The 20,590-nt window shown below is 50.0% G+C and overlaps 2 protein-coding genes across 12 annotated transcripts in view; one reads left to right on the top strand and one right to left on the bottom strand.

The window, feature by feature from the left end:
* LOC148391588 (sodium bicarbonate cotransporter 3-like) overlaps positions 1–16,762 on the top strand; it is a 31,887-nt gene extending 15,125 nt beyond the window's left edge. For 2 of the 10 annotated variants that reach the window (XM_088386251.1, XM_088386249.1), the window contains 7 exons: positions 83–243; positions 395–583; positions 660–772; positions 843–1,000; positions 1,126–1,213; positions 1,280–1,426; positions 1,678–1,979. In XM_088386251.1, the coding sequence (XP_088242377.1) occupies positions 189–243; positions 395–583; positions 660–772; positions 843–1,000; positions 1,126–1,213; positions 1,280–1,426; positions 1,678–1,878 (951 nt within the window). In that variant the 5' untranslated portion in view covers positions 83–188 and the 3' untranslated portion in view covers positions 1,879–1,979. Of the gene's footprint in view, positions 1–82; positions 244–394; positions 584–659; positions 773–842; positions 1,001–1,125; positions 1,214–1,279; positions 1,427–1,642; positions 4,320–5,084; positions 5,188–11,842; positions 12,018–12,110; positions 12,222–12,321; positions 12,490–13,297; positions 15,919–16,431 lie in introns of those variants that run through there. The other 8 variants (XR_015860679.1, XR_015860677.1, XR_015860678.1 and 5 more) reach the window with 8 other exon arrangements.
* On the bottom strand, positions 1,514–20,440 carry LOC148391587 (collagen alpha-6(VI) chain-like). 2 transcript variants are annotated; one of them, XM_088386245.1, is made up of 40 exons: positions 15,812–15,896; positions 14,093–14,701; positions 13,357–13,944; positions 12,105–12,677; positions 11,415–12,035; positions 10,740–11,300; positions 10,071–10,628; positions 9,413–9,991; positions 8,760–9,338; positions 8,273–8,634; positions 8,071–8,149; positions 7,853–7,998; positions 7,685–7,777; positions 7,558–7,611; positions 7,373–7,444; positions 7,267–7,293; positions 7,140–7,184; positions 7,010–7,063; positions 6,836–6,898; positions 6,697–6,762; positions 6,556–6,609; positions 6,439–6,474; positions 6,282–6,344; positions 6,145–6,207; positions 6,002–6,064; positions 5,872–5,934; positions 5,609–5,659; positions 5,494–5,529; positions 5,337–5,399; positions 5,101–5,163; positions 4,962–4,997; positions 4,848–4,884; positions 4,748–4,759; positions 3,796–4,289; positions 3,538–3,628; positions 2,826–3,476; positions 2,666–2,750; positions 2,490–2,596; positions 2,329–2,373; positions 1,514–2,261 (listed from the first exon to the last, which is right to left on the bottom strand). In XM_088386245.1, exons 1-40 carry the CDS (start codon positions 15,885–15,887, stop codon positions 2,095–2,097), a joined length of 8,085 nt encoding a protein of 2,694 aa, XP_088242371.1. In that variant the 5' UTR covers positions 15,888–15,896; the 3' UTR covers positions 1,514–2,094. The 2 variants fall into 2 exon arrangements, with proteins under 2 accessions (XP_088242371.1, XP_088242370.1); XM_088386244.1 differs by lacking the exons at positions 1,514–2,261; positions 2,329–2,373; positions 2,490–2,596; ... (1 more) ...; positions 2,826–3,476; positions 3,538–3,628 and adding an exon at positions 20,376–20,440 and having other exon boundaries at positions 4,247–4,759; positions 15,812–15,902.
* Between the last annotated feature and the right edge of the window lie 150 nt (positions 20,441–20,590).

The raw sequence follows: 20,590 nt of genomic DNA, 5'->3' as shown, positions 1-20,590 counted from the left end.
GCAAGGCCACCGCCGCCGCCGCGCTGCTTTCTGTCAGCCATCTTGAACGAGATTTCTCTTGTGTGTGTGTGTGTGTTGGCAGGTGGTTGAAGTTTGAGGAGGATTTGGAGGACGGCGGCGAGCGTTGGAGTAAACCTTACGTGGCCACCCTGTCCCTGCACAGCCTGTTTGAGTTGCGCTCGTGTATCATGAACGGCGCCGTGATACTCGACATGCGCGCCAACGGGATTGAGCAGATCGCAGGTCAGTACACCATTATGTTGTTGTTGTCCATGCACTCGTGGCTGACGAGGTGTTCTGAAGTTGCTCGATTCTAAAGCCGAATTGCAAATATGGGGGTGAGCACCAACACCTGAGTAGAACCTTTTGAGGAACAATTTGAGATGTTTTACAGACATGGTGATTGACACCATGCTGGCGTCCGGTCAGCTGGAAGATCACGTCCAAGACAAGGTGAGGGAAGCCATCTTAAAGCGCCACCACCATCAGAACGAGAAGAGGCTGAGCAAGCGCATCCCGCTGGTGCGATCCCTCGCTGACATGGGCAAGAAATATTCGGACCCTCATCTGCTGGAACACAATGGTGAGCGCTCCGGACAGACTACGGGACCGCTTGATGACGACCACCGAGAGTGACGTGAAGCTTCTTCCACTTCCAGCAGGTCTTCTAGCGTCCCCTCAGTCGGCTCCTGGGAACCTGAACGCCGCCGAGGGGGTGGGAGGTGACTTCAACGCCGGTAGCAGTGAAAACAGCGCGGTGGACTTCAGCAAGGTGAAAGACCTCTTTGCACCAAAAAAGGATTACAGTGATCTATATAGTGGCGCGTTCCCGTGCGTTTCAGGTGGACATGAACTTCATGAGAAAGATTCCAGCAGATGCCGAAGCCTCCAACGTGCTGGTGGGCGAAGTGGACTTCCTCGAGAAGCCCATCATTGCCTTAGTTCGCCTGTCTCCCGCCGTGCTCCTCTCTGGACTCACCCAGGTGCCCGTGCCCACCAGGTGAGCTCGCTCTCCTTTTGGGCAGAAGGTCCCATGACTTGAATTCGGTAATTATGCTCCACTGACCAGGTTCGTTATATTTGACCAACCAATGTATAATGTGACTTTGCACCTCTGCCAATCAGGTTCCTCTTCCTCCTGCTTGGTCCGTTCGGAAAAGGTCCGCAGTACCACGAGGTGGGGCGTTCCATGGCCACGCTGATGACGCACGAGGTGTGAGGTTAGAAGCTCACCTGACTTAGAAGCAGCCTTTAAAATGTTTGCGCGGCTATCGTCAAGATCTTCCACAACGTGGCCTACAAGGCCAAGGATCGCAAAGATCTCCTGGCAGGACTGGACGAGTTCCTGGATCAAGTGACCGTGCTCCCGCCGGGCGAGTGGGACCCCAGCATTCGCATCGAACCGCCCAAGAACATCCCCTCTCAGGTTTGTGGACACACAGGCTAAATGCTAATGCTAACAATGACAACTGTTTTACTTCTATAGGGTTGTCTTTGATAACAGAGTGAGAGATTTTAAGTTGAGCAAGAGTTAAAGTTTAGTTGTTTCAAACCAGGGTTCTGATTTCAAAGAAACATTTCAATCCATTAGTTAGGGTTTCAAGTTAGCTTGCGCTGTTGAGGAATGTCAACTGCTTGACAGGTTGAATGCTAAAGCTAGCAGCACCACAATTGCAGGAGAAGCGGAAGACTCCCTGTGCCTCGAATGGCTTTGTCCACACCTCGGGCATCATCAAGGAGGCGGAACATGACATTGGCCCAGAGCTCCAGAGAACGGGAAGGTTGGCACTAAGCCGTGTTAGTCACATGTGGCTAGCTTGCGTAGAACGTTTTCATGTTGCATGCTCATTTCAATTTATAAGGATGCTAAATGATTGATTCACTGTAATCCTTGTTGATACTTACAATTATATTAAGTTTGACCTTTCTTTGTGTAGGAAAATTCGGAATTTTCTGGAATGTTTTGAAATCCAAAGTTAGCATACTTAAAAAAAATGTACGGATGTTGAGATTGTGACACGAGTACCTAAACAATAACAATCAAGTTGAGAAGGTTTCAAGTTGAAAAGAGTCACATGGGTCCGCGGCGCCCCTTCAGGCCACGCAGGCGTCCTGGCAGGCCTCCAGGGTGCTAAAGCGGTTCTCATTTCCGCCGCATCCGCCGTACCAGAAGCGGTGACACTTGTGCTCCTCGCTGTCGTAGAACCACATCATGGCGTAGCGCTGGCAGTCCCCAGCATCCATGGGCAGCAGGCAGGCGTCTGTCGAGAAGCAGGGGGGACGTCACGCGTCGGCTTCTTCGTGCGAGCGAGCGTTTGCGACTTTTACCCGTGGCACTGGCGTCGGTCGATTGCGGCGTCGTCGCGTCGTCCTCTGTTACGGTTAACGAGAGTGAGAAACGCAGCCGTAAGTCAAAGTAGCAAGCTACAGATAAGGTGCCTTCATTTTTGTTTGAAGATTGATCACGTGTTTTTGTGATGATTCCTCACCTTCTGGGCTCAGCATGTGGACGACGTCAGTCTGTCCGGTTTGTTCTTGCAACTGGTCGGCTGGCTCTTCCTGCGGCTGGTCAGCAAACTCCTCCACGTACCCTTGACTGGACGCCATCGCGGTCACATGACCAACATGATGACGACTATGACGATGATGATTAAAAACGCCTTACCCATCAGTGAGGATCTGCCCACCGTCTTGACCCGTCCGTTGGCAGATCTGCTTCAAAGATGGCGCTGGGTGTGTGATGAAGCCCTCTGTGACACACACACAGTTGCTTAGAAAGACAAACATAGACAATACAAAGAACGTCTGACACGTATCGGTCTCACTGTCTAGCGCGGCCATGAAGACCCTGAAGAACCTCCGCGCGTAGTCCCGTTCTTCCTGGTGAAGCCGTCCCAAGTGCAGCAGATGCTGCTGCAAGGGCTCGCTGGCGACGGTCTCCACCTGCTCGCGGTCGTAGCGCTCGCCCACCGTCACCACGAATAGCGCCACCCCCTGGCACTTGGCCTTCATGGCGGCGTCACGCAACACTTTGCGATCCTCGGACGCCGACCTGGTGCCCACCACCACCAGCATCACCTTCCTCCTGCGGGCGTGGCCGGCTGTCGTCGTTTCCTTCAGGCCGAGGTTCAGGGCGTGCCCCAAGGACGAGGATCCGCCCTCTTGGCGCATGTTACTCAGCAGGTGTGACCTCATAAGCCGCCCATCCTGGTAAGCCTGCAGGCCAAACTCCAACTTGGTGCCGCGGGCGCCGCTCTGCTGCACCACGGCCACGCGGGCGCGAGTGTCGGCCTGGCCCGGCCGGGGGCTGACGGCCAGTTGCTCCACCACGGAGGCCAAAAGCTCCTGAGCGCCGGCGTACTCGTCGGTCTGTATCTCGCGCGAGCCATCCACAACCAACACCACGTCCGCCTCCACTTCTTGCGGCGCCGGCGTCTCCCGAATGAACGTGCACTCCTGGCCGTGTCGGCACGGGTCTGCGCCAAAGGAAAAATGCTTAAGCTAACATCTTACGCGAATGTCCAAACATCCGCTTACCGTAACAAACGGCGCAGTTCTTCACTTTCCTCAGGTCGGCCGCAGCGTCCCTCCCCAGCACAGTGAAAATGGACTTTCCGGTGTCGTCCAGCTGCAAGAAAATGTGAATGACTTAGGAGTGGGAATTGCAAAAGAAATGTACAGCGCTCCCCTCCTGCTGAAAGTGATCGTCCACTTCTCCAATACGCCACTTCAACATAGTCCCTTGACACCAAAACAACACCTAAGGAATAGTAAAAGTCACATTTTCAAACTTGCCTCCATGGCACGGCTGAGGGCGGGGGCGTTCCTCAAGGAGATGACGGCAGGCACCACGTTGAGGGCGCGGTACTCCATGACGGCCGTCACCACGTCGCTGACGTCCTGCGGCGGGCCGCTTGAGAAAAACACGGCCACCTTCCTTATCATGGCGCCCGAGCGGACGCGCTTCAGCACGTTGCGCGCCACGAAGCGCATGGCGGCGCCCAGTTGCCGCTTGTTGGACGTGCGCTCCAGTGCCACGTTCCTCACGGCGTCCATCAGCTGCGCCTTGCGTCGGTAGTCGTGGAAGCGGACCAGGTACTTGGTGTGGGCGCTGTACGCCACCACGGCCACGCGGGCCCCCGTGGGGCAGTTGCTCTCCGACACCGTAATATCCTCCAGGAGGGACAACAGGGCCGAGCGCTGGCGCTCGAACGCCGCAGGCGTTACGTCGTCGGACATGTCCAACGCCACCACCAGCTCCGTGGGGAGAGCGGGGCAAGAGCCCAAGTCTGAACGGCCAGCAACGACGAGAGCACAAGGTAAAAAATGGCGACCAAAACGCTAAACTTCTTTCATTTGCTCATTCCATATTAGGTCGTTTGTAATTGTGTTCAGTATTTCATTCGTTCACCCATTCTCATTTGTTCATCAACACCCTCATTCGTTCAATTAAGCATACAGTCATTGGAACTACTGTGTTCATTCGATCAAATGGGCGCATTCATTGATTTGGACATTATTGTTCTTTAATTGGCTCACTCACTCACTCACTCACTCACTCACTCACTCACTCACTCACTCACTCACTCACTCACTCACTCACTCACTCACTCACTCACTCACTCACTCACTCTCTCGGGTTCCAATGATTGGCTCATCCAATCGTTCATTGTTCGCGGTTGAAAAAACAAAATGGCCACCGGAACGTACAGGTTGACAACTCAGGCAGGAAGTGACACGTACGTACCTTTGGAGCAAGCTGAAAAAGAGCACAAACACAAACTTAAAGCTGATCGGATGACAACAGGACAGTGGGTGTGGCCTCGGCTAGCCGATACGGGACTCACCGCAGTTGTCTCGGATGTACGTGATCAGTTCGCACTCCTTCAGAGCGATACGAGACACTTCAATAAAACCACAAACCAAGAAACAAACAATGAAACAATAAACGCGACCCTTACCGTCTTCCCTCTGCTTCCAGCGGGACCTCGTGGGCCCTGTGTGTTCCAAAGAAAGGCAACGTCGTTCATCGATTTCTTTCTTTCTCTCATTCATCCATTTTGTTTCTTGTTGTTGTGTCAAAGGAGGAGTCACCCTCACCTTGTGTCCCTCATAACCCGGCTCTCCCTTTCGACCCGTCTCCCCTGTGCGACCCGAGTTACCCTGCGGAAAAGTCGACAATTATCAGTAAGTTTTATTTGTTTGTTTACTGTGATTTGATCAATTAATGTCATTTTGTCACATGGCTCTGAACATTTATCCGCCTTGGAAACTTTTGACCTGAGCTATGCGCATCCGAGCTGCAAATGTACCCGCATGCTTGTGTGTTGACTCACCCCGCGACCTTGGTTGCCTTTGCGCCCCGGTAGACCTTGAGGACCCCCCAGGCCGTTCTCACCCTAAGAGCAAAAAAGTGGGTGTGGCCACTCAGCATTTCCTCAGGTGTCTGTTCACCTTAAAAGACTTCCTGTCAGTGAAGTTGAGCATACTCACCACTAAACCGGGGTAACCGGGGAAGCCTGGATCTCCCTACACACACAAATAAGTGCGCGTTAAGAGATACACAGAAAACACAGACAACTTGAGCTCAACACGGTCGTCTGCTCACCTTGATCCCCTTAGGTCCAGCTGGTCCGTAGCCGTCTCTGCCGTCCTGACCCTGTTGGCGGTATCAATTGTTTACATGACGAGTACACAAAGAACAGCTGTTCTCTGACACATGACGCATGACATACGTAAACACCGATGTTAATTGGTTTCTCGGTAAAGTGGGGCACTCCCTGGACTGTTTATGTCGTCCAATGGCATTTATCGAAAGTAGATGCTAAGGAGGTTAGCGCGTGTAGAACGCTTCCCAATGCGGATACATACCGGCGGACCCCGTGGTCCTGGCGTGCCCTGCACCCCTCGCACGCCTGGATCTCCAGGTTGTCCCTTTAATGACAAACGTTGTGGTTACCATGGTGATGTCACATGACATCAACGCGAAGCTGTCACTCGCCTTCTGACCATTACCACCGCGTCTTCCCGTGGAACCTGCTAATCCTGGTGAGCCCGGACCCCCCTGAAGGAAAACCACAAGAATGGTTCAGTGCACACTTTGATGGCATGGCACTGTCGCCATGGTTCAGATGCATTGCTTACCTGTGGCCCAGGAAGTCCAGGGATCCCTCTTGGTCCAGGCTGACCTCTGACACCTCTGGGGCCCTAAGCGTGCAACAAGAATCAGTCAAAAATATTAGCGTTTTTAGCGCTGATAGCACTTCCTGTTTATTACTCACCTGAGGACCTGAAGCCCCAGGACTTCCTGACAGGCCAGGATCTCCGGAAGCTCCGGCAGCACCCTGGGGGAGCACAAACATGTACACACAATTGTCAGTGTGTGTTGAGTGACATAAAGCAGATCATGGGTTTCTGATATTCTGGGTGATCTCCCACCTTTTCCCCGAGGGGTCCTCGTCTTCCGTCGGGACCCTGAAACACAACACGTACACGCATTCAGCGTGAGAGGAAGTAAGATGGTGACAGTCGGAACAACAGCAACAAAAATCTCACAGGATTTCCCTGGACGCCACTTTCTCCGGCCCTCCCGTCTTGTCCTGGTTCTCCCTGGACACAAGAAGGGAAGGAAAGCAGGTGGCGGGCATAAGGGAGGATGCCGGGAACTTAGGAAGCAAGAAAGGAGTAATTGCTGACCGGCAAACCAGGATTTCCCACATCTCCCTTGGGTCCCGGCGCAGTGTTTTCCCGTCCAGGTTCTCCCTGACACGACACAAGAAGGCACGTCACGTGACCAGCAGGCTGAGTGGTCTTTGCGAGGAGAGGCTCAACTCACCGGATCTCCTCTCAGGCCTCGCTGTCCCTTGAGTCCCGCCTCCCCTCGGATACCGGGAATGCCCTGAGGAATGGACGAATGTCAGGAGTTCAGAGGTCAACACGACTGTGGGTCAATCCCCCACACAGCAAAACTACACTGACGCCCTCTGACTCATGTCCATGTATACTTTACCGGATTTCCGGGATGTCCTCGCTCTCCTTGACTACCACCTTGTCCTGACACGCCCTGCACGCACAAAGAACCTTCATCGCGTTGATGAAGAGAATGATGATGAAGTTGACGAGGACACCCGAGCGCGAACCTGATCTCCGTTGACGCCGTCCAGTCCGCCTTCTCCATCCTCGCCCTGCCAAAACAATCACGTGACATCCATCAAAGTGGACTTCCTGCTGAAGGAAGGACTACGTCGTGCCGTGAATGTCACTCACCCGATTACCTCGCAGGCCTCGGTAGCCCTGAGCACAAAACAAATGGAAGACGTCGGCGTGTAAGCATCATGTGACGTGACAGACGCATCCACCAGCAGTTAAGTACCTTAGATCCTCGGAGTCCGGCGCAGCCCTGAACACCCTGAGGTCCACTGGGCCCAGGACTACCGCGGTCACCCTGAAACGAATTGACACCACGGCTGAACCCTCAGCGGCACAAGTAAGGATACAAGAAAGGAGGGAGGCAAGGTAGGACAAAGGAAAGAAGGGGGAAACTGTAAATGTACTTACAGGTAGGCCCTCTTCTCCAGGGAATCCAGGGAAACCTCTTTGTCCCGACACGCCCTAAACGATTAAACGCATCACATGACGATGACGATAATGACGACAAAGACAGCGGTCACGACGACGCTGTAACCTTTGACCCCAGGGAACCCCGAGACCCGCGGATGCCTTCGTGTCCTGAACATTTGCACGTGACGTTGCAGCACTCGCGACTGGACACCGTGTCCTGTCGCAACACATGGTGACAGAGTAGCGTTAGCGAGCCATGGCATTTAGCTCCGCCCCCTTCTCCTCAACTCACAATCTGCTTGAGTATGGTGCTGCCCACGTTCTGCATGCCGATGCTGAGCGGGGTTTTGTAGCCGAACCCTCGGCCGAACTCCAACATTTGCAGCTGTGCCAGGTCCGGCGCCCCCTCCAGGCCAACCATCAGCAGCGCGTCCACACCTGTAGGAACACCTCTGTATTACCTCCGTGTACCACAAGACAAAAACACGTCTTGATCTTCTTTTTCCTTACCAGACTTTCGCAGCAGCTCGGACTCATACTCCAGTGTCATCACGTCTTCATCTAGTCCGTCTGAGAAGATGACTAGAACCTGAAGGCGGGCAGTATCAGACCATCAGCGACTTTAGTTTGTCTCAAGTCACGTCATGTGACTAGAGACCCCCATCTCTGGTTTAAGTACATGAAACCTCCGCAAGACTGAAACATGACTTACCTTCACACCGCCTTTGGAGTCGTCCTCAAACTTCTGCCCGAAGGACTTGAGCATGGCCCTGTTGAGGCGCGTGGGAACGTTCAAATTCCAACTCATGACCTTGCTCACAACATTATCGTTGGGGTCGTAAGGTTTGAAATTGAAGTTATAAAGGGTTCCTCCGTCCTGGTCCACCAGCCTGTATCCGATTTTGGTCTCGATGGGTTCGGTGCCGGTGCAGCACAAGCCTTGGATGGAGGAGGCGTAATGGACGATCTCGGGCAAGAAAGTCCTGAGCTTGTTATGGCCGCTGACCAACATCTCACCCGGACGTCCGCTTCTTTGAGAAATGTCAAAGCCCATGGCAATGTCGATGCTGCAGCCTGAAGCGAGAGCAAGATTTGAAAAATACAAATGAGAAAGAATCGTGACTGGGCCTGAAGACAATAAAAGAAGGGAAAAAGAAAGAAGAATGGAAGGAGAAGAAAAGCCAAAACAAGGAACGTACTTTCCCGCTCTTTGATAGGTTTGGATTTACAGATGGTTTTCACCACCTTTTGTCTGATCCCCTCCAAACTGTTAAAGTTTTCCACAGTGAAGAGTCTGTCGTGGGTGCCTGTGATCTGCAGGAGCTGCAGGTCGTGCACGTCACCCACACCGATGGCAAACACCTCCACCCCGAGAGCCTTGAGGCGCTCCGCGGCCTCCTGCACCTCATCCTGAGACTCTCCGTCCGTGATCAGCACCAAGTTCTGGGAGACACCGGCCAACCTGCGAGAGCCGTTGGCTTCTTCAAAGTGAGCCCTGATGGCATCCAGGGCGCGTCCGATCAGGGTTCCGCCGCCACGCTGGATCATCCCCATGATGTGCTTGGACACCGACTCATAAGTGAAGAACTGGTTCAGGTAGAACCCGTTCTGGAAATCGTCGCTGAATTGCGCCAGTCCGACCCGGACTAAATCCTGGCTGACTTTGAAGCTGGCTACCAGCTGTGTGGTGAAGTTCTTCATGATGGTGTAGTCCTGATAACTGATGCTGCCCGAATGATCGAGCAGGAAGATTAGATCGGCTTTCTGCTTCTCGCAGACTGCAAAAGCAAAGAGCAGACTGTTGAAGAAATTGCTTTTGTCACCAACTGGTGATGATGAAAAGGTCTCCTACCTGGTTTTGTGGAGTTGCAGAAAACATACGAGATGTTCTTGTGCAAAGTTTCCAGCGCGTCAAAATTGTCCACGTAGAAGACTCGGTTTGAGTCGTGACCCGCCATGATCTCCAGCTGTTCCCTGATGGCGCCCTCCACTCCGATACTGAAGACTTTGATCCCTTTGTCTTGGAGCGCGACGGACGGTTGACGCAGATCGTGCCGATCGGTGGCGTCGCCGTCTGTGATCACCATCAGAATCTGAGGCACTTTGGACGCTGCCCGACCACCGTACTCGGCATTGAAGAACGGCAAGGTGTATTTCAAGGCCTTTCCCGTGTAGGTGTCCCCATAGGGGGACTCAAGCGCCGCGATTGCTTGAAGAACATCTTGCTTGGACTCGTATTGGTTGAGGGTAAAATTTGATGTGGCGTTTGTGGAAAACAAAATGACTCCAAAGCGAGTGAGGTCACTACCGACCGTAGTTTGGTTGACCATGGACGACATGAACCTTTGCATGCTTTTGAACTTTTCCGAGGTGATGCTCGTGGAGCCGTCCACCAAGAAGATGATGTCTGCTTTCTCAGTCTTCTTGCACTCTGGTGGAGGAGAAAAGAATGACCATTACTTCCTGCAAGAACCAGCAAACTGGGCTAGAATAGTGCGAGTGTTAATGACCTCTGTCTGGATCACAGATCTCCAAAGCCACCTGGCTCTCCAAGTCCTTCAAAGCATCAAAGTCCGTTCCGGAATAGACTCGCTCTGGTGATCCGCTGATTTCCAGAAGCTGGGTAATGTTGGCGTCCACCACCCCGATGGCGTAGACCACCACGCCCTTTTGCCTGAGGGCGGCGGCAGGAAGTTTGACATCATCTTGAGCTTCTCCGTCAGTTACTACCACCATCCTTTGCCTCACGCCAGGGCGCCCGCCTTGGGAAGCGTCAAAGTACGGCGATAAAGCCGCGATGGCTTCTCCCGTGTCTGTACCTCCTCCGATCTGTTGCATGCCATCGATGGCTCGCAACATTTGGTCTTTAGTGAAATAGCGGTTGAGGGGGAACACCAGCTGCTGGATACTGCTGAACTGCATGACGCCCACGTGGACGTCCTTCTGCCCGATATTGGACTTGCCGACCACAGATTTCATGAAGTCCTTCATTTTTTCATAGTCCTGCGGGTAAATGCTTCCAGAGCTGTCAACCAAGAACAAGAGGTCTCCGGGTACGTCTTTACAAGCTGCAGACAAACAACACGGAAAGTTAGTTATTCTTTTGCCCAGCTGTGCCCGCAAAACACATGTTCGGAAGTGTCTGATGCCGAGAGAAAATTAATCAGACAAAATCTTACCATCAGTGGTGCAGATGTCGGTGATGATGTCATCCTTGATGGGCTTGAGAGCGTCGAAGTTATTGACAAGGAACGTCTTCTTAGGGTCACCGGATATCTCACGAAGTTCCGCCATGCTGGCATTCTTCACTCCGATGGCGTAGATCGTGACACCTTGCGCTCGTAGCTTCTCCGCAGGCACCTTGACCTCATCTGTGGATTTCCCATCGGTGATGACCACCAGGTATTCGGGCACCTTCTGACCTCGTGTGACCACGGCCCGATCAAACTGTGGACCCATGAACTCCAGCGCCCTTCCCGTTTCCGTCCCGCCCCCCACTTGCACGATGGCCTCCACCGCCTTCTCCAGGCTTTTTCCGTCCGCATAGGCTGTTAGATCAAATTCCAAGTTTGGCGCATCCGCGTACTTGGCGACGCCCATTCGGACGTGTTGGGGTCCGATGCGGAAGGTGCTGATGAACTCGATGATAAACTTCTTCATGTCGTAAAAGTCAATAGGGTGGATGCTTCCGGAGTGGTCGATCAGGAAGAAGATGTCCGCTTCATCAGTTTGCAAGCAGCCTAGAACACAATCGAACAGATTAGATGTTGATTGAACCGTTTTGACTCATTTGATTAGTGGTTATGGGGTGATTTCCAAACAGCGTTTTTTTGGTCAAGTGCAACAATGCTAACCTTCCTTGATGTTGCTTCTTCTCATGTTAACGCTGACCGCTTGCCGCAGGATGTTGTGGCAAACAATGCTCTGGAGCTTCTGCTCCAGCGCCCTCAGTTTGGAGAAACTGTCCACGATGAAAATGTGGTTGCTGGGCGGGTGGGACGCCATCTCGACCAGCTGGGCATGGTCGGCGTTTTTCACGCCGACCGCGTAGATTTTGACGCCTTCCCGACGGAGGGCCACCGCAGCGTCGTTCACGTCGTCTTGGGATTTCCCGTCTGTGATTACCACCGCCACCTGCTGGATGCCTTTGTCTTTCCTGCTGCCTCTTTCTTTGGTGAACACGTGCTTGCGCGCGAAATCGAGGGCGACGCCTGTTTTAGTCCCGCCGCCGTGGTATGGCATTATTTTGATGAAACTAAGCAATTCGTTCTTGTCATCGAAGGTGTTGAGGTAGACCTGAGCTTTGGGTTTGCTACTGTACATGACGATTCCCACTCGCACCCTGGAAGGAGCCACGTCCAGGTTGCTGATAACCGAGTGCAGGAACATGCGTACCAGTTTGAAATTTGATGGTCCTATGCTTCCGGATTCATCGATGATGAAGACGACGTCTGCAAGTATGGCTCCTTTGCACTCTGTGGAAGAAGCAACAACAACAACAAAATGATCCTCCGTAAGGTTGCCCGTTTAAGGATTCCTTTTACCTCCAGTGAGATTGGCCGGCAGCTCCTGGTCTTCAAAGGTAGTCTTCAGAGAGGGAAGGGCATTGACGGGGGACCGGTAGACGACGGAAGGACTGAAGGCGACACCTTTCAAATCTGGTAATGACGCACCGACACTCATAGCCACCACCTTGATGCCCTGGGCCTTGAGTAAGCGAGACTGCTTGTAGACCTGATCGTCGGATTCTTTCCCACTCAGAACAACCAGGAACTGTCGGAAGCCTTGTTCCGTCCGGCTTCCCGCCTGGCTGGTGAAGAAATTGGAGCCGGCGTACTCCAAGGCCGCACCCAGGTTTCGCGGTTCGTTGGGCGGAAGTTTACGTAGACGGAAGCGGCGGACAGCGGCGTTGGTTGCTTCGTCGGTCTGGTAGGTATTCAAGCGGAACTCCTCTTTGATGTCTTGGCCGTATTGAGCCAGGCCAAGGCGGTGCGCTGAGATTCCGAAGTTCAGTTGGTTGGTCAGTCGGAGCAGGAAGGTTCGCACCTGCTGGAACTCGGCTTGATTCAAGCCGCTGTCCACCAGGATGAAGATATCGGAAAACTTTTCGGACAAAGCTGGAAAAAAGATTTGGACGTGATTATGCATGACAGCACTGAAGGCAAATCATAATGTCTTTATCGCGAAGTCTGGGCTCACGCAAGCCACGATAAGAATCCCGATAGGAATCCGGGCCACGCAAAATGTTCAAGCTGCGTTTTGGATTTCTATAAGCAGAACATGACCTCATCCCCGCCCCCCCACGCACACATACTGTACGTGTCCAGAAGCTGAAAGCAATAATCCATTCTTGCCAAAAGCAGAAATCACATACGCAGCTTACAGACTTTTATTATCGACCTGGGAATTAGTTTCTGTGGAAACTTCCCACAGCAAACACGTATAACAGTAAATTCTACTCTTCAACTAAATTGCCCTTCTCGTGTATTTTGGCTGGCATCACACATCCTTGCTAGCCTCTTTTGGCCTGCATTGTTGTGGTACGGAACGAAACGAAATGTTGCGTAACCGCCGTACAACATCCATTGTTCTTTGAGCTCTACATCGGGTCTTCATCAGCAATTCAAATTCCATGAGGTCAGCGGGTTATACTTAGCTATGTAAAACTCTTGTAGCCCGTAAAAACAACAAATGAGAAAAAACAAGCGCTAACTTCTCACGCTGGAGCTTTCCATAGGTTTTGCCCAACCCGGGAACCTCGATCCCGGTGCCCCTGCAGGTGCTTCTGGTACTCACCTTGCCTCTGGTTGTCCATGGAAGTGCACACGGTTTGCAGCAGACCGACACTCAGCCTCTGCAGAGCTTGGAAGCTGTCGATGTAGAATCGGAAGTTGTCGGTGGGTCGGTTGGCGATGGCGTCCAGCTCCACCAAGTTAGCTTGCCCCACTCCGATAGCAAAGACGATGACCCCGTGTTGTCTGAGGTGCCGAGCGGCCTCCGCCACGTCGTCGGCGGACTCTCCGTCCGTGATGACCACTGCGATCTGAGGCACCCTCTGGTTGGCTCGGCTTCCGGCGCTTTCTGTGAAGAACTGCGTCCGAATAAAGTTTATGGCCTTGCCCGTCTCCGTGCCTCCCGTCCGGTAGGGGAACCGTTCCAGTTCATCCAGCAGAGAGTTCTTGTCCATGTGATCTTTCAACAGAAACTCTTGATAAGGTTCGTTGGTGTACTGCGCCAAACCCACGCGGACTTTGTCGGGACCGACGTCGAAACCGGACACCACGGTTCGGAGAAACGTCCGCACCTCCTGGAAATTGGAAATGCCGATGCTGGAGGAGCCGTCCACCAGGAAGACCACGTCGGCCACCGTGGCTTTGGCGCATTCTGAGAGAGAACAGAACAAAATTAGCATCCATCCATTTTTTTTTTTTTTTTTTTTTTAAGCGATGCACACGAGCGAGCCAACGTTGGTGTCAACGCCATGTCGATGTTCTCATTTCCACCGCGAGCTATGTGGCATGACCCACGTTACCTTCTGACAACTGCAGAAGTTGTCGTTTGGCCTCCTCCACAGTGGTGCACAAGGTTTGGGCGACGCTCTGAGAAATCCCTTGAAGCGCGGCGAAGTCGGACACGCTGTAAACGAACTGACTGTGCGGTTGGCTGGCGATCTCCCTCAGCTGATCTTCGTCCGCGTCTTTAATCCCGATGGCGTACAAAAGGATTCCTTTCTTCTTCAGTTCCATTGCGTGAGACTCCACGTCATCTTGCGATTTCCCATCCGTGATGACCACGGCGATCTGGGGAACATTCTGCTTCATCCTGCTGCCGGCGTCTTCCACAAAATGCTGACTTAGCATAAAGTCCAGGCCTTGACCCGTATGTGTGCCGCCGCCCATGTAGGGTAGCGTGCTGACAGACTGGAGGATGTCCTTCTTGCTCTCAAAAGTGTTGAGCAGGAACTCGGTTCTCGGCGTGCTGCTGTACTGGACCAGAGCCATGCGGACCCGGTCTGGGCCTACGTCAAAGCTGTTGACCAGCGTGGCCAAAAAGCGGCGGATCTTCTCAAAGTTCTCGGCGCCGATGCTCCATGACCCGTCCACCATGAAGACCAGGTCGGCCACGGCTTCTTGAGTGCATACTGACAACGGGCTCGGGTCACTACACGGCGATTTTGGACGGACGGCGGTGCCAGTCAGAGAGAGCAAGTGCTTTTGCTAGCGTGGGGTGACGTGCTGTGTCAGCATTTATTTATTCATTTCATTGCATTACTCCAGGTCCATCCTTTAAGATGAATATCAAGGAAATAAATGCTCAAAGAAGACAAATCCGCAGTGACCGGCTGTGCAAAAGCGTGAAGAACATCCAAGCTGCGTGGCCTTCAACTCTGGTGGAGTCTTATTTTCAATCGTCCGGCTGACGGAAATCCGTAAATGGCTCTTCTTGGTTGTTGAAGAGATTTTATCAAAAGGCTTCCTGTCAATCTGCCGTGGAATTGCCCTATTTACGTCTCCGGTGGGCCTGGGATTGTCACCACGACCGAACAAGCCTTTTGGATTCAAAATCTTTAACAACCGAGAAGATTCCAGTAACTGCATACAAGTTTGATTTTCTTAGGAATTGGATGACTCCTGCGTAATCGTGAGTAACTTGAGGATAACAAAAAAACTGCCCCCGCGAGAGGCCAGAGCCAATTGTCATAGTCCGCTGAAAGGATCCAGACATGAGGAAACGCATTCTTGTCAAAAGTGATTAATATACAGAAGCAGAACTCCTTCTTGTAACTTCTTCCAAATCAGCACTTAGATAATTCAGAGGCTCCAAGATTACACGACACCATTTGTCTCAATCATTTTTTCTTTCTGGCATTTCAAAAATGTTTTCACGAGCGGAAAAGATTTATTCTTGTCACCTCTTATTCTCTTTGCGCCTTCTCCTCGCCACATGTGGACTTTTGAATTTTTTGGGGGGGGGGTTCCATGGTAATTTTCCCACACTCAAATTATTGAGCAAAGATGATCATGGTGGGGGTGAAGCATGTGAGGCGTTAGTGCATGAACAAGCACAACACACACGAGCAACACTCACACACACACAGTCTGTGATGTTAGTCCATGTGATTTTCATTGTGAATATGTGAAGGCTGCCAGATGTGCGCTATATAGTGTGTTGATGTGTGGGAGCGAGATAGAAAGGTCATACATATGGCGGAATGCAGTGCGGTGAGGTCATACTCCATAAAAGCACCCACCTGTCCTCTGTGCCGCGTTACCGTGGAAACAGGCGGCCGCCATGAGAGCCAGGAGAAGACTCCTCCCAGCTGCCATGACCACTTCTTTCTCCTGCAACGAGAAGGCGGTAAGCAACCATCATGTCATCGTCAATATAAACAAGCGCCAAGGTCGGTGGTTAGTTTGTCCATATGTGTCTACTGCCGTCCACCCCATTGAATAATGATATAATAAAAATAGCAATAATAATAATGGCGTCCACCCCATTGAATATTAATATCAATAATAATAACAATAATAATCATGCAGTCTGTCTGACCACGTTGTGTTTCTTTTGGTACATTCGTAGAGAGGTGCATTTAGAAACGGTGTCGTTGCGCCGTTGGGGGTGTGAACACAGAGGATTTGATTCCCGGCCAATCAAAGCCTTTTATTTCCTATACCTCACAATGTGTGTTCTCATTGCATTTATGAGTTGTTATTGATGAACAGAACAGACGATGCCCGGAATAGTGACGACCGTTTGGGTTTCACGAGAAGCCTAAAGGGACGTCACGTCGTGTTGTAATTGAGAATGAGCAGCTGTCTGCTATCACAAAATAGAAAGAGGAACGATTGGCTCATCTGTTTGTGTTTAAAGTGGCGGCTGCGTTTCCTGCAGACTCCAGTCGCCGACCACATCAAGCATAAAATGACGGAAGGCCTTCTTTGGAATGTCATGTGGATGACAGTTGTGAGAAGAAAGCCAATGGAAAAACAAAGGAGCTCCAGATCAGTGTCACTTGATTGAGTTATTGAAGAAAGTTCACTGGTGGTCAATCCTTTTGTGCACTCACGTTGACTGGCGACCAGTCCCAGGTGTACCAAACTTCTCTGGGATGGGCTCCATCGACCCCTACCCTTGAGGACTTCTTTTTTTCTTACCATCTGGACTTGGCAAGAATTCCAATAAACATTGCTGATGAGCTGTATTAATGATTGTTCTATTTACGAACGGATAGATGTTGTTAGCATGCCAAAGAAAAAGAGGCCTTTGAAAGTTTAATGGTGCTTGTTGTATTTATTATAGTTGAGAGCTTACAGATGGGACTGAGACGGTCTATAAATCACATTCACAGTGCTGGAATGTGTGTTGGTGTGATTGTGTTGTGTACATTAAGGTGTGTATATAGGTTTGAAAGAAAGCCTGCCTCAAATCAACTCCCCCAAAGAAATGGGGGCCCCCCCGCTAATGTGAAGCATGTGAAGGTAATCACAGCGAGACATTTTCACTGACTTTGTTTACATCGTGAGCTCAAGGACGCGCGAGAACACTGTAAAGCTGAAGGGGGGGGGGGGGGGGGGGGGCGAGGGTTGAGGCCCCCGATCCGATATCAGTGACATCATCTGAAAATAATTAAAGGCAGTCAAAGGGGTCAAAGGACACGGCAATGAAACGGCAGAAAGTCTTCTCGTTATTGTTCCTGTTTGCCATCCTGTCCTTCATCATATTCTTGGTCCTGTTCCTGTTTATTTGTTTGGTCATTATTGTTCCTGTTCTAGATTTACTTGTTGCCATTCCTGGTTTTTTTGTTCTTGATGTGGCTCTCTTGTTTTTTTTTTTTTGCTATCTAGTTCTTTCACTTCCGCCTGTTCCTATTGTGGTGATGTTCTTGTTATTTCTCTTGCTTTTGTTCCTGTTGCCGTTTTCTTCTTGATCCTGTTCATTTTTTTGTTCTTTTGCTTTTCCTGCTCTGGCATTTGTTCCTGCTCTTTCGCTTGACTTGCCGTTGGTCTCGTTCCAACTCTTGTTCTTGTTGCTCCGTTCTGTTTTTCTATACTTGTTCTTTAGTTTGTCTTCCTGATTTTTGATCATGTTCATATGCTTGTCCTTGTTTTGGTGTATTGTCGTTGGTTCTTAAAAAGTGAGTAGCAGAGCAAACATAATCATTCAAGTGGAGAGCATTTGGAGTAGAACCAGCGGCAGAACAGAGCCAGCTGGAGCCAGCTGGGACTTGGGCCGCCGTCGCAAACTACAATCCAGAAATCTGCAAAATGTCCGATTGTGGGGATTTTTTTTTTGTTTTGTTTTTTTACACAGGAGAAGTCTCACAGCTGCGCTTGTCTGATTTAACCCTCCGGTAGACACAGACGCAGGACCGAGCTTGGACTGGGCCCATGCCGGATCCCCATCTGGACGACAGATGCGGTTTTGGCCACCTCCTCCATTTCTGATTTGACACTGAGCGCCACATTTTCATCCAGTTACTGACAATAAGGTAAAATGATTTATCCACACACACCAAAGTCATGCTGCGCTTTGATACATCTGAAACTTCTGGGCTTAAAATGGCTTATGAAGTCAACTCAACTTCACACACATTACAGTCCAGACCAGCCACAAATCATCTTCTTGGGCCACAAAGCCCACTCCATCACAATAACTACATTATTATTATTAATACATTATTGCTATGACCACATGATTCTTATGAATACAGTACAATAAAGTCCATGTAAAGCAAAAACAAATGTCTTGTAAATTCGAAACACCACAAAGCCAAATTTCAATGACTAACGGAATGGTCGAGTCCATCAACTAAGTCTTCAAAATCATGAAAAAGAAAGAGAATGTAAATCATTTCGGACGTGACTAATTGCTGCTGACGGTCGGCCGTGACGCGTCCGTACACGTTTCTTCCTTCTCAGCCCGCTTTTCCTTATTTGGTTAACTCAACGCCAACAAAGGGCACATTCCTACTCAAGGGCCTTCTGGACCTTCTCGATAGAACATCTCCAGGAAATTTCTCTTCTTGGGTTTCGAGACGCCAGACGGAATGTAGAGCTCAGACCAGGATTTCGCCAAAGACGCCGCATCTAAACACCACGTCCGACCTCCCAAGTATTTCGACTTTTTTGGAGAATAATATTTATGTAAGGCTATCATTCTGTTTTGAGAACCTACAGTGTCAACGACATGCGAGCCAAGAGCAGGCTAACAATCATTTTTTGTAGTGGACCATGCCGAAGTTCTGCTTTCCCTTAAAGTATAAAATAATTGTACACACAATTATACACACAATTTTGGTGAGTTATCTTTTTTTTTTTGGGGTTATTTACTCATTCACAAAAATGAGTTTTATACACTCACTGCCAAGGAGGGGTGTGCCCACTTTTGTCGGACATTCTTAGGGGCGGGGCCTGTTTCCGGTGCTGATTTTAATGTGAGCTTTTGATTGGTCATGTTGGAAACGTCTCATCGACTTTGACTTTCTTCATGGTGTCGCATGACCTCTGAACGCCACGACCCACCGCAAATGACCACACCCTCATAAATACGCAGGACGTACACATCATCGTGTATTATAAGCATATGATGTACTAATTATGGGCTTAGCTGAGCTTTTTTTTTGTTTTTGTTTTTTTTAGAAAATGCAAACTCTGCCTTCTGGAGAGGAAATACAGCTCCAAAGATCAGATTTGAATGATTTTCAATGTTTTGTCATAATGCGTCACGGCCTCCAGTGTGGAGGGTTAGCAGAAAAACATCTCATTATTTTCAGAATAACTCACACATAGCATATAAATCACTCCTGCTGCCACAAAAAAAACGTGCATCCGTCACATCATAGTTGCTTTTTTGTAAAATGTCTAATTTATTTATTTTTTGCCTTAAGTATCGGTAGCTGGTATCGGCTCCACGAGTATCGGTAGCTGACCCAATACGATACCTATCGATACGTGCCCATCACTAATTTTAATTTTTAAGGACGTAAAGCGGAGACGTAATAATCTTAAACCTGTAAGTGTTCAACGGTCCAGATTAATGTGGCCCCAAGGTCGTACACCCTGATGTAGTGTATGTGAAATTGAAACGTGTTCAAATGAAAACATATGCGCTACAACGGCAGGAATTTACTGGCATCTGCTAGCGCAAATTATGGAAGCTCACATGCCACAAAAAAAGGAAAAAAAGGTTTATGTTTCAGAATTTATTCTTCTGTTTAGAAGAGTTTTATTTTAAAAGTCTTGTTTAATTCAGATTAAAATGACATCACACCTTCTACATGATAAAAACTAAAGATGAATAGATTCAATAAATTCAGTTGAGCGAGCATCAATGAGGAAGACGTTTTAAATCTTTTTGTACATAGTCAAACTACATTGATGCCAGAGATGGCGATCCCAAAAAAAAGTCCAACTCACAAACATCTGCAGGCGTGTAGGGGTCTGAGAGGCGGGGGCGCCATGCCAGAATCCCCCACACACCCTTCTGGTCCTACTTAATCTGATTTTACCATCAAAGAGAAATCTTCACAAATACATAAACCACAACATTTCAAAAGTGGCTGGAAGTTATGATGAAAGAATGTTTTTGCTCATATTTCTTTTGAAATGTGTTTCATTATAATCAACATCAGGAAACGATTAACAAGTACTTATCGACATCTGAAGCACCTGACGGGATTTTCTCATTTTAGTTCTCGGACCTTCATCCTTCTCATCATCATCATCATCATTATAATCATCATTATTATCAGCACATGCACAAACACACAGACATTTAAGTCATGCACAAAAAAAGAAAAAAAATGAGACACTTACAAGTCACAGCTCGGTCGTCCACTCCGTGCCAAATGTTGCATTACCACGGCCTTATAGGGAGGTGCTGTCTGGGTTCTACTGGCCACGCCCCTCAAAGACCACCCCTTCCTTCATACACATGTGAATGTGTTCATAAACTTAATACCTACTGTAAAGGGATGAAGAAAGGTTTGCCAAAGTCCCAGACTTCATCAAAATGACTAATTCAGCTCAAA

The sequence above is a fragment of the Syngnathus floridae genome, chromosome 10 (genome assembly GCF_059516105.1).
Source record: "Syngnathus floridae isolate MCC-2025c chromosome 10, RoL_Sflo_1.0, whole genome shotgun sequence".
Classification (NCBI taxonomy): Eukaryota; Metazoa; Chordata; class Actinopteri; order Syngnathiformes; family Syngnathidae; genus Syngnathus; species Syngnathus floridae.
The sequence above is the reverse complement of the archived record's forward strand: the minus strand, read 5'-3'. Positions and strand labels throughout refer to the sequence as shown.